The 13,807-nt window shown below is 39.5% G+C and overlaps 1 protein-coding gene across 4 annotated transcripts in view; it reads left to right on the top strand.

Moving 5' to 3' along the window:
- Nucleotides 1-13,807, top strand: part of slc4a4a (solute carrier family 4 member 4a) — an 88,094-nt gene that overhangs the window by 33,874 nt on the left and 40,413 nt on the right. For 2 of the 4 annotated variants that reach the window (XM_085785911.1, XM_085785908.1), the window contains exons 6-11: nt 706-885; nt 3,404-3,499; nt 4,886-4,962; nt 11,493-11,650; nt 12,333-12,420; nt 13,361-13,515. In XM_085785911.1, the coding sequence (XP_085642037.1) occupies nt 706-885; nt 3,404-3,499; nt 4,886-4,962; nt 11,493-11,650; nt 12,333-12,420; nt 13,361-13,515 (754 nt within the window). The remainder of the gene's footprint in view (nt 1-705; nt 886-3,403; nt 3,500-4,885; nt 4,963-11,492; nt 11,651-12,332; nt 12,421-13,360; nt 13,516-13,807) is intronic. The other 2 variants (XM_085785910.1, XM_085785909.1) reach the window with 2 other exon arrangements.

The following is a 13,807-nucleotide window of genomic DNA, read 5'->3' as shown; positions in this document are numbered from 1 at the left end:
AAATATCACAAATTATTTGATTTTTTTTTTACCGAGAAGTCTGGAAATTAGGGTCTGGAAAAAGTATGGAATTTGGAAATTTCAAATATGTAGGAACCCTGGAAAAAGTAAAAAAAAATGTATTTAGTCTTTCATCAGTTTATTTTAATTAGATTAAAGAGCAGAACATCTTCTACTTCTCCACTTCATATCTTTTAGTTTTGTCTTGTGAATGTTTTTTCAAAGATCCCATATTCTACACTTTTTGGAGAGCCAATCAAAAGAAAGGAGGGTTGGAGCGTCGCTTCTCATTGGCTGATTGTTTTTGCTGAATGTTTGCTGTGACATCACAAAGTTACAGAACTCCTGACGGCCTGTTTAACACATAACTACACTATAAGGGCCTTTAACTGTTGGTCAGATGAAATGTGCAAATGAAAAACATTAGTTTGGTTTGAGCCTATACAGCATCATCACATTTTATAGACTTAACACAAAATTAAAGATAAATGAAGTGTTATTCTGTAGGATAGGATAGGCTTTATTGTCCCGATGGGAACTTTGTCTTAGCCCATTCAGAGAAAAGTAGTAAAAAGACAAGATATGCATCCAGTCATAATAAAATACAATTGCACATAACCATTCACATAATTAAAAAAACAAAACAGATGCACAGTTACAGTAATATGTGATTAGTGACACTTTTCTCTCTCTCCTCGCCGTCAGAGCTGATCACTGACAACCAGATAGAGATCGGGCAGCTGAAGCCAGAGCTGAAGGACAAAGTGATGTACACGCTGCTACGGAAACATCGCCACCAGACCAAGAAGTCCAACCTGCGCTCTCTGGCCGACATCGGCAAGACGGTCTCCAGTGCAAGTAGGCTGTTTTCCAACCAGGAGAACGGTAATACCGATGCCAGTCTGGTGCAGTCTTCTGTTTTGTTTTTTTTGTCTTTGATTTTTCAAGAAAAAAAAAAGAAAATATCTATATTATAGATCTAAAACCTATAAACGTGGATTGAATTCACATGTTTTGTTAGGAGCTGAGGTGTGCAGTGATGTTTTTAACAGACACACTGCTGCCACCCTCTGCATGAACCCCCCAGAATAAAGCTCATTAAATAGTCATGAACAAGTAGCCGCATCTCCTTCTGAGATGCAAAACAACTTTTTTTTCAATCACAGACCTCATCATAAATCTGAAATCTGATGGTCTTCATCACATTAATGCTTCTGTAGTACCACATCTTTCTCACTAAACCCATCATTCAACTAGTTAGCAAAACACCTTTTGCTAATTCAAAACACAGACCACATGTTACCACTCTAACAACATTTAACGGGATAGTTCAACATTTTGGCAAATTGGTCCATTGCCATAATCCCTATAGACATAGCAGTAGGTTCGTTACCTTTAATTGTCGGTGCAAGCTGTTTTTAGAACGGCAGAGCAGAGGGTTAGACAATGGAGCTAATGGGATTTCTTGGTTTCCCTCATCAAACTCATCAAATACACAATCCAACAACTCCAAAACGCTCTGGTGGACAAGTTGTGACCTGCACATTCACCACGCTATGACATAATAACAGAACGTTACCAGACAGAGTTGTTTTAGAGGTAAATTCATGCAAAACCGCTGATGCGCGTTCCCGTCGGGGCAGTTTTTCATCAAGCAGTCTCTGTATTTACCTCTAAAACAACTCTGTCTGGTAACGTTCTGTTATTATCTCATAGCGTGGTGAATGTGCAGGTCACAACTTGTCCACCACAGCGTTTTGGAGTTGTTGGATTGTGTATTTGATGAGTTTGATGAGGGAAACCAAGAAATCCCATTAGCCTCCGTAGCGTAGCTCTGACCAGCTCGCGGCTCTGCTCCGCCGTTCTAAAAATCGCTTGCACCGACAATTAAAGGTAACGAACCTACTGCTAAAACTAAAGGGATTATGGCAATGGGCCAATTTGCCAAAATGTTGAGCTATGCCTTTAATACACTCACTGTACACTGTTGTACCGTTGTTTACTAACTGGGAGCAGCAGCTAAAGAGGCCAAAACTGATCAGAGCTGGCCGAGCTAAATGCCAAATTTGACTCCACCTGTAAATTTCACCACTGTGGTGCAGCGTGTGTTTATGACACCGGTGAGAAAAGTCCAAGGCCGTGGGAAATCATAAAAAACCCAGCCACAGTGTTTTGATAATGTGACTAATGGAGATAGAGTCTCATTCACATTCACATTCACATTCACACAGCGACAGATGAAGTTTGATTTGATGTGATTAGCTACTTTCATATGATCCTCACATCATAAACTTTGAATTTTTGTAGAAATTCATGTTTGATGTGCAGTAGAATATGATGCCTTTTCTCATTGGACGGTCGCTGTGCTCCACTGAAACTACAAAAAAGCTGAAATAAAGTTGTGTGCATAAAAAAACATTGCAACAGAATGGGTGAAATTGGCTTAATTGGACATTTTTAATAGGATTTGGAATTAATGTCCATCTGCTGTGTTGTGCATATAAATCTCACTGAAATTCACTGTGTTGGAAAAATTGAAATACAAACAAACAAATTAATTAACGAGTTTCCTTGAACGCACCATGAGTTGTCATGATTGCTGACGGAAAATAGGACTATTTAGGACTTATATTAACAAAAACATTCCACTGATATCTGCTTTAATATTTGTCAAGACTAATGAGCTGCAAGTAAAAAAACAAAACAATTATTCAGAATAATCAATCAGTGAGATCTATAGTAGTAGTTTCAGTCGTGAGCAAAGCGACGGCAACACAACACAACACGTGTGAATGAGTGCTTTGATCGTAACACATTGAGTGACTGCATATTTCTTTGTGTTGACAATGTGATTGATCTGTTATCGGCCGTGGGTCAATGGAAAATGAAGTTATTTATGACCTGCAATCAGATCTATGAATCCATTTTTTTATGACTCCCATCAAAAGGAAGAACGTTTAAATGGAAGTTCAGCCCGTGAAAGCCTGGACAGTCTCTTATCTAGGCTTCATTGATAATCATTGATTGATCCCAGCCTTATTACAGCACATACAATTATCTTTTGATAAATTAAAATACAATTTGACCTGTTTTATCTTCTGGTATATTCAGTCCATTGACCCCGCGGCCTCTTTGTTTATTTAATGCCACCTGACCGACTCTTCTCGCTTCCACTGTTTCTCTGCACTGCTTCTGAAATGACAGATAAATCATGTTTTTTACAGATCTTTTAACATCCACTTTGATTTTGTTCTCCTAACAAATCTCTTGCTTCGGCTCAGTGGGTTTGTCTTTCAACCCTCTTTTTCCGCCTTTTTCTCTGCTTTCCCCCTCTGGACTGGGTTTGATAACCTGCTGCTGCTACTGCTGATGATGCTGATGATGATGATGATGCTACTAAAAGCTCGTAGTCCTCTTGAGAACTCACTGACTTGCCTGTCGGGTCGCATTTCAATGGAGGACTTGCAGTCCCAAAGGAGTACCAGCATGGACTGGCTTAGTAAGTTCACTGGACCGGCTCTACGTTCACACTGCAGACTGTTTTATCTCCAACTTCATAACCAATAACTGAATTATATTTGCACATACTTGTGATTGGATATCTATTGTGACCCAGATAGACACTGGAAATATGTGACAAATCCAAAAAACTAGACAAAACAAAAATGGAAAAACTTTCAGCTGCAGTTTGAACGTAGTCGTGTGGCCAACATGTAGTGTAAAAAACATCATCCCTACCTCATATCTAGTCCTGTAGATTTTTTTTTCTGCTTCATTCAGTAGTGACATATGAAGTAGTGTCATATGTTTCTATTTTAAAATCAGACCTTCCCTGAAAATTTCCCCCCTGAAGACTTTCCAGTTTACATATTTAGCTGAAACCTGATATTTGATCCCTCGTGTGTTTTTATCCTTTTTTTTTTTTTTATCCCCAGTTTTATCATTTTTATTGGCTGCATCATACTGACAAACATGGTATTACCCACAATGCTTAGGGGCGGGAAGGCAGATGTATGAGAAGCTACAGTGGCGTCAGAATTTGCACTCTTTGTTAAGATGATCAGAGTGGATCCACAATAATGTCTAATATAAAATAACAAACCGTTTTAAATCGGAAAGTCCAAGTAAAGAAGTTGGGTAACACTTTACAATAAGGGTCCCTTACTGTAATTAACGTTAGTTAGTACATTATTAAGCATTAATTAACCGTTTACAGATATATTAACAATCATTATTATGTATTACTTAGGATTAGGAAACACATTAATTAATGTAGCCTATTAGTAAGCAGTTAATTAATGTTTACTACTCAAAGTTAGTTAATAAATGATAATAAAAGTTGAATAATGTAATTAGTTGTCATTATGTATGTATTACTCAGCATTAATTAACACATTAGTTTATATATTAATGCTTAATAATGTACTAACTAACGTTAATTAAGGGACCCTTATTGTAAAGTGTTACCAAGTTGACATCCTGTTATAAACAGAACATTTTACTATATAATGAACCTATTATTGATTTGAGTGAAGCGCTGAGAGTTAATAACAATATTGACAACAAACAGTTTATGCAGATACTTGAGATCCAGACTGAGTGAAATCAGTTTGAGTCTATGAATTTGTCCTATTTTATCTGATAGATCTGATCGTGTCTCTCTACAGTTTGCATGAGTCTGGCTGCTCTCTCTCTCTCTCGTTCTTTTTGTCCGTTGCATGGAAAAAGCAAAAAAAAAGAAAAAGAAAAAGAAAACTCGTCTGGGCCACTGTCTTTTCTTGGGGGTCTCTGCCGTCCTGCCGTCCTCGTCTCAGCTCAGTCCTCACATCCAGGTGAAGGTGACGCTGGTGTTAACTTCTCAGATTTGCTGTGTTTTTAATCCCAGACAGTCCCACCACCACTCACCGCAACCTGGCCTCCAGCAGCATGAACGACATCTCCGACAAACCGGAGAAGGACCAGGTGAGTCGAGCTGTGATTGTGATTTTACAGGAGGAAATCTGAGGTTGTTGCTCCAGTGTTGTACACAATCTGTCTGTCAACTCTTTAATTTAAGGTTTTTTAAATAACTCTACACCGGCTGCAGCCAGAGTTTTTTTTTGTTATTAAGCTTTTTATTTGAAGAAAAAAACAGCTCATACATGTACATCTCATCAAGTATTATCATCAAAGCATATACAGAAAGAAAATAGGTTAAAAGGGAAAAGGAAAGGGAAGAAAAAAAGAAAGAAAAGAAAAATTCAAAATTCATTCATTACAAAAACACCTACACTCTCTAACACAGCACTCCTGAACAGGTATACTACTGTACCTACATTTATAGGTAACTTGAATATCTGAAAAATGAGAAATCATAATTACATAATAACTGTAATAATAGTGAGTTTATCTGCCCCATATTCTCCTTCCTTTGTCCATGATTTCTCCTGTGAACAGTACCGTACCGTGGGGTGGTATCAGCGATGACAAAAGCAACATTAACTCAAATAATAATAATAATAGTAAATAAAACAAAGATAGCTTGCTGCATATATGTATAGCACTGACTAATAATAGTGTAATTACTACACCGGAAACAGAAAACAGAACTAGATGAGTGGAGTCAAAAACTAGGGGGGGGGTATCACTTTAACCAGCATCTTGCCTATAAGTTGTTAGATAGTTGGTCCAGACTTTCCAGTAACTGAACTTATTTGATTTTGATGGTCAAAGGTGGTTTTTGCCTTGTGAACACCACAGCCTGGGACTCCCTGTAGGGAATCCCCTTAGAATTGGCACAACTTGTTAACTAGGACACATGGATGCACTGATTATAAAGTGGAGATCAAAGGTTAAATGTCAATTTGACCTCACAAAGCATTCATGTAGCTATAAATCTTGAATTTAGAAAACTGTTTAACACACCGGACTGGACAGAAGAGTCAAAGTCTAAACATAATAATTAATTTGCCTTCTTCACTTGTCCCAGTAAACGAAGCTCTGTGTCTCAGTAACAACTATTTGACCCAGTTGTCGCAGATAAAGCTTGTTCCAGTCACTGCATGCACAGATTCTTGGTGCATTGGTCCAGTCCGGTGCAAAGAGTCAATCATTTATTTATCAGCCAACTAGAGCTGACGTACGTCTCAAGCAAAAAGCCTCCTCAAGCTTGACTAAAGAGCGCAGCCACAGGGTCGCAGGGGTTCGAACTCCTTATCTCGGTGTGTAGCTTCGTCCTCTGCGCTGAAGAGCTGAAAGAAAAAACCAGTCGGAGCAGACTGAGGCTGCCGCCCGAGACAACGGCGTCTAAAGTGCATTGTTCCAGACGCTGGCGTCATCACGCCGCCTGCTGCAGCTGCTCCCGACCTGCTGCAGCCAAGTCTGTAAAACTATAGTCAAGTTGCTTGTGTAACGTGGTGTCGCCTTTAGCAGCTTTAACCCAGAAGTCTGTGGATGGACTGAATAAACTTTTTCCTTTCGTGGTCAATGTGGAGAAAGTGGAGAGAAAACAAAACATTAATGACTGATTCACAGTTCAAACACACACACACACACACACACACACACACAGACAGATGTCCTCTTCAGTCCACTAAAACTCTCTGAAACTCTCTGTCTGTGATTATCAGTCACGCCACAGAGGAGATATCCTCCTCTCGCACTGTTTATCAATTAATTATCTGTCATTTGCAACATGTTGACTTCTCCTTTGCCCTCTGCTGTTTGTTATGACTCACACATTATCATTATCAGGTCTTATCTGTTTGTGTGCTTCTAAAACCATTGAGCAGATGCCGGCCTCGTTGAAATGACATACATTTTACACTTTCACACTCTTTCCAAGAATATTTGTCTTATTTCTTGTAAAAAATGTCTCAATTTTAGTCAAAACTAATCTCTTTCCACTTAAAATAAGACTCATCACATAAAATTTTACTTGTTTTTAGACAGTTTTCACTTGTTTCAAACTAATTTTCACTTGAAATAAGTAGAAAAATCTGCCAGTGAAAGCAAGTTTTTTGTGCTTGTAATAAGAAAGAAAAACTTGCTCAACTATCAGAATTTTCTACTTATTTCAAGTAAAAAAGTCTCTAAAAAGCTACTTTTTTAAGTATAATTAAATCTGTTTTGACTAGAAATAAGACAAATATTCTTGGTAAGATTTTGAGTTTTTGCAGTGAATTCAGTCTGAGCGGGTGTCAGGGAGAAAACGTAAACTGTATAAACTTGATTGGACGTCGTGGTCACATCAGATCTGCGCTGTATAGATGATGTGTTTGTATTTTATATACACTGACAAACCTGCTTTGAATTTAAACAAACTTACCATCAGATTCCCATTTCATTTTCCAGTCTGAGTGGGTGACAACCTCAGAAACAGATTCATTTAAAGATCATTATTTCACTAAGATGATGTATCTACTGTATCTATTTGATTCAGACAGAGGAGCAGTTACAGTAGGTTACCGGAGTTCACGACAGATATTTGTTCATATGGTTTCATCTGAGTCCCGTGGGAGGAGAGAACTAGGTCAAAGCGACCCACTAAGTCGTCCTGTGGGACACACAGAGTAGGAGGGAGACAACTGGACAGGAAGCAAGTCTCCCAAACCGAAGCTCTTCCACACCCACACTGTGGCCTGTTCAGAAAGTTTTCCGACCAACACACGCAACACTGATCGTTTTCTTTTTCTTTTTCTTTTCCTCGCTGCTTCGCTACATCTGATAACTCGATGCTTTATGATAAGAGAGATGAGATGGAGATACAGAAGAAGAAGAGACAAAGACCGGGCAGATTCTCGTTCACAGACCAGAGTAGGATCAGATCAGATGCATGAATTATGAACGTGCGTTTGACCTCGGCTCATAATTGGACTGATGGACTGTCCAGATGTCCTGCGTCATGTTTCAGAGATTCAGATCTGAGCTCACACATGGTGTTTTTAAAGGAGGATGCTGCAGCGGTTGACTTTAAGATGATGATCCAATTAAAAACGACAATGAAAACAGATACAGAAACACAGATTGTGACAGTTTCGGATGTATACATCAACTTCAGAGGCTTCATTTACCTCCATTCTTGTAGAGAAGCTGTGTATTTGTGCACAATTGGCAGTTTACATCCCACCTTTGCACCATTAAATACATCTTAAATGTATATGAAACTGTTCCTTCTGACCTCTAGAGGGATCTGCAGGTTTCCACAGTTCCAGGTACTTTTAAATTCAATAAATATTCACAACAAACACTATTGTTTGCAACTAATGGAATAAACACGTGAATTTATATTTATATAGATTGTCCCGTCACATCTGAGTCAGATCAGAGGCGGATGGCACGCGTAACAGAAACTCAGCCTGACTGAATTAACACAGCTGAAACTGTGACCCAAAGTAACGAAAAACTAAAAAACCTAAATAACTATTATCTCTCTCAGCCACCCACAAACACCCTCGGCATCAGATAGTGAGTATATAGCCTATACTAAGTCAACATCTCTCATCACAGAAAGATGATAGTACATAGTGAGATAGACAGGAAAGGGGGAGGCAGAGAGAGGGGGAATGACATGCAGGAAAGGTCTGCCCGACGCGGGACTCGAACCGGGGACGCCTGCGTTGAGGACTGTAGCCTCTACATGGGGCAGCCGCTTTAACCACTGCGCCACGCTCCGCCCCCTCATCTTTGTTACACAGGGTTTAAATATGGGTTATTAATTGTGAGTTTCTTTATTAGTTTATTCTTTTTTTTTTTACACTGGGCAGCGGTCAGTGTATCAGGTCAAACCTGATTAAGTATATTAGTATGAGCTCGGACCTCCGGACCAAAACACCTGTTTCCTCCTGGGAGGGTTCGGCCTCTGGCGTCGCTGTCTCCTCTGTCCATGTCGAAGTATAAAATGACTTGATTAAAAACCCTTAAAGTGAAGAGTTTGACAGACTGATTTTGTACTACACTGGAGCAACAACCTCAGTTTTGGTTTTATTTTGTCTGTGATAACTGAAATAAAAAAATGTTATCACATCACATCTTCTCAGTGCTCGCCGAGGTTTGATGAACCAACCAGATCTCATCTAAAAATGTCCATCTAAATAGTCTTAGTCATTTACTTACAGTTTACAAGTGATCTTATGAACCAGTGTCACCTCCTAACTTGTAATAATAATTGATACTTGATGTATAAAAGCTTAATCCATCATTTAATTAGTATGAACATATATACACTAAACTCATTTATTATGTTCATATTATATACTTACAGTAACCCTGTTTATAACTTACATGCTAGTGGGTGTCAATAATTAATTTACTACTGCATAGTAGTGTCATGTTACCAAGTATCTTTTAAGTTAGTTATTAAAAAGAAAATCCACCAAAAGCTAAGAACAACAAAGACATTTACTGTGAGTTTCTGCCTGATTCCAGTTCAGGATTAATTGGAACCGGACCAGATTCAGGTAGACTACGTAGTTTACGAGTGCAGTGCAGTGGTTGGTGTGGATTAGCAGTGATCGGACACAGGTCAGGGTGTGCAGTTACGCAGGTTTAACCTCTCGACTCAATCATTTACAGACAAACTCTCTGCCAAGGAGGCTCAAGAGCCTCTGATTGGATGTGTTTGGATCTCACCAGTTTATGGGATTTCAGTCCCTTACTGTAGACGTTGACGACAGCGATCGTTCAAGTTCATGATCTGGCTAGAGGTCGACAGATCGATCAGCTTCTCTTTAATTTTAGAAATTTATATTTATATAGTGTGCTGTTTTAGGCTCAACGAATACATTTCATAATGACAACAACAACTCTGAAACTGAAACTTAGCCTATTTATATACTATATTTAGGCTATGTGTTGTTTGCTAACAGGCTGAGTCTGATTGGAGGAGATGTCAGTGGTAGGCGATCTAATGGTGATTTAATCCAATAGAAACCCTGGATCGGCTTTAAAAGTCTCACGCCATTTTCTGCTTTAATTCATACGTTCACGACAAGAGTGATTAGGGTTAGCGTTAGAGTAATTAAATATCATCATGATAAAGCAATTACACATTTAAAAGTGTCAATTAAACAGCCTCATGTTGTAGAGGAGGGTGAGAATATGTCGTCTCTCTTCTCCCGTTAATATATAACACATTAGCTTTCCATGTTAATCTTATCTACATATTTATGGTTCAATGTCTTTGAAGTTTAAGTTATTATTGATCTCAATCTGTCCCTATGCATGCCACTGTTTTTTAATCATAAAGAACAAATGGAATCAAATGCTGCGTGCAAAGCTGCAGGAATTTGAATTTAATTTTAAAATTTACGTTAAAGGAGCTAGGTTTTGCTATTGCTACATAGCCGTCGTTAGCATTAGCGGCTGTAGACGCAATATTGTAAGCTCAGCATCAAAGATCATTCCTTTATTCTCAAGTGATGTAAAAACAACACCAATGTTAATACTACAAAGTCTCTATCACATGTTTTTCCTTTACTGAAATTAGCATGCTAACTAGTTAGCCCCAACACGTAATCACATTTTCCGATACCGAGTCACTGTAGCCGCCAATCTGCCCTGCTGTTTAGAGGTCGTGTTATGACCTTTTGTCTTGTGAATGCAACGGTGGAGGTTGCACTGATGCACTGATCAGATACTAAGATCGGATATTGGCCCAGATATTGACTAAATAGCTAGACTGGGTATCGGATAATGGGGCCGATCCATGACAGCGTGTCAGTAGCACGTGCAGCATGACAACAAACCACGTTTTACAAATTAGGAGAGTAATGTTAAAGTCAAGCCTGATGCCTTCACTGTCTTCCACATGGCAAAGTATATAGTTTATTAATTCAACAATGGTATTGGATCGGTATCGAGTATTCGCCAATACGCTAAGACCAGGTATTGGTATTGGCATTGGGACTGAAAAAGCCGGATCGGTGCATCCCTACCACAACCTGCCCCAATTTTACATACTAAAAATAACACTAAAAAGGCTAAAAAGAAATAATATTATGCTACTCCAGGAAATTAGCTAAGTCTCAGTTTCAGGTTTTGTTTGGAACATGTCAGTGTAATGGTGTAGCTCAACTGTGCAGAAGATTTCTAATGCACTTACATATTCAAAGTCTGAAAAACTGTAAGTAAGAAATAAGTTCTTGTAGAAAGACGTAGATCTTCCAACACAACACACACTGATCCTCGTACAACCACATCTACAGGAAGCCTCTACGTCCCTACATTTCTGTGTTGAAGCTGTTCAGCTCAGCAGGTATCTGACCTCCATCTTTATACATCTGACCATCGCCATGACAGAGAGAAAATACAACACAAGCTTCATGTTTCTGCTGGTTCATTACTTAGATACAACAGGAGCCTCCTGAGTTTGGTATTTAAGCTGAATGAGATTGTCCTGTTTTGATGTAGCCTGTTTAATTTAGTGGACAGCTTGCTGGTGTGAACGTAACATTTAATGTCAACTCCCTCCCCCCTCTTCTCCTCTCCTCTCCTTTGTGCTCTTCTCTTCTCAGCTGAGGAACAAGTTCATGAAGAAGTTGCCGAGAGACGCCGAGGCCTCCAACGTGCTGGTGGGGGAGGTGGACTTCCTGGACTCGCCGTTCGTGGCGTTCGTCCGTCTGCAGCAAGCTGTGATGCTGGGAGCGCTGACGGAGGTTCCTGTTCCCACGAGGTGCCACAGAGTCATGACGGTCATAGATAGAAACTCATGTTTAATGCAGGAAAATGACAGCTGGCAGTTGGTTAGAGAGGCTGCCTTTTACACACATAATTAATGGTTTTTATAACACACTGACTGAGCTGCTCTGGGCTGTGGCCATGAAGAAATTCTTGAAGGAAACTAATGAAGCCGTTGTAATAACTTGTAAATGTTGTACAAAACAACGTCCTGTAGGAATTCCTCAGCTCTGGTGACGTATCTAATGCATCACCGTTATGGCCATACTGACTGTAAATAACACCCTTTATGGCTTTATTGTTGTAATGAAGCTCATAGATGTAGTTGTAAAGTATAGTATGTCATGGTCTATATATGCAGCAGCAGCCTCATGCAGTGGACACACGAAATCTGTCACTCAAACACACATTGCATTACATTTTAGTAGAGAAACACACACAGAAATGATGACAGAGACGCAGTAATGCTCAAAAACACATTTAATAAAGATGTGCAACCTCAAGAAAATCATTATTTTTAATGTACAGATAGTTGTCATGTTTATTTATGTCATTATTTCAGTTTTTTAGCATAGGTCGACAGTTTCTACTTTAGGAAAATGAAATAAACTCAGATATTTGGCTCATTCATAACAACAAATCAATGACTTCTACTGTTTTTTTTTTTCCTTTTTAAGGTTTTTGTTCATCTTGCTTGGACCCAAAGGCAAGGCCAAGTCGTACCATGAGATCGGCAGAGCGATCGCCACGCTGATGTCAGATGAGGTTAGACACGCATTCTCACCTCCCATCTTCCTTCCTTCTTCTTCCTTCCTTGGACGAATCTGTTCCCTCCCTCCAACTTTCTTTACTTCCCTTTTCCCTTCCTTCTTTCCATAATCCTTTTTCCCTCCCTTCCTCCCTTCTTCCTTGAACAAATCTGATCCATCCCTCCATCTTTCTTTCCTTCCCTTTTCCTTTCCTTCTTTCCACAATCCTTTTTCCCTTCCTTCCTTCCTTCCTTCCTTCCTTCCTTCCTTCCTTCCTTCCTTCCTTCCTTCTTTCCTTCCTTCCTTCCTTCCTTCCTTCCTTCCTTCACTTCGTCCTTATTTCTTCCTTCCTTTTTGACTCAATTGACCCAATCTGTTCCCTCCCTCCTTCTATCTTTCCTTCCTTTTTCCCTTCCTACTTTCCTCCCATCTTTCCCTTTGTCCTTCCTTCCTTCCTTCTTTCCCTTCGTCCTTCCTTACTTCCTTTCTTCCTTGACCCAGGAGGACAACAGGAGGGTTAAATAAATAGATATTTCAATACTTTTTAATCCTATAGATTTAAATGGCATTGAGTCTTTTTTTTTTAGATTTTTAATGCATAAAAGAGAAAAAAAATTAAGCCAAACATGTTGCTTGAATTAAATAAGGTGATCGGCACTCATTGAAAAATAATAATATTCATAATAAAGTTGGAGTTCATTCAGAGAGAGACTGCAGGTTGCTCTTGAACTCAGAAACCTCAGAGCTGTGATGCTGCATTGCTTCACTGGCGCCTTCATACCTGAACATTGTGCTGTGTGTATGTGTGTTTGTGTGTGTGTGTGTGTGTGTGTGATCTGAGTTCCTGTCGCTCAGATCTGATATTGCAGTTTGCTGCCTGGTGGCACTGCATGCTCCAACAGGCCTCTTTCACACTCGAATGCCTCGTGCCCCTCTCTTGTCTCTTTCTTCTTCAGGTCTTCCATGACATTGCGTACAAGGCCAAGGACAGACAGGACCTGCTGGCCGGCATCGACGAGTTCCTGGATGAGGTCATCGTGCTTCCTCCCGGAGAGTGGGACCCCACCATCAGGATAGAGCCTCCAAAAACCCTCCCCTCCTCCGATAAAAGGTCTGTCAGATTAAAAAAAACAACAACAAAAAAAACCTTTATAGGCGTAATTTAAAGGGATAGTTCAATATTTTGGCAAATTCACCTATTGCCATAATCCCTATAGTCATAGCAGTAGGTTCATTGCATTTAATTATCGGTGCATGTTGTTTTGAGATCTGCGGGGCAGAGACGTGAGCTCATCAAATACACAATCGAACAACTCCAAAACGCTCTGGTGGACAAGTTGTGACCTGCACATTCACCACGCTATGAGATAATCATGTAACATTACGAGACGGAGTTGTTTTAG

This window comes from Trachurus japonicus, chromosome 9, assembly GCF_045865225.1.
Source record: "Trachurus japonicus isolate A0001 chromosome 9, Traja_1.0".
NCBI lineage: Eukaryota > Metazoa > Chordata > Actinopteri > Carangiformes > Carangidae > Trachurus > Trachurus japonicus.
The sequence above is the reverse complement of the archived record's forward strand: the minus strand, read 5'-3'. Positions and strand labels throughout refer to the sequence as shown.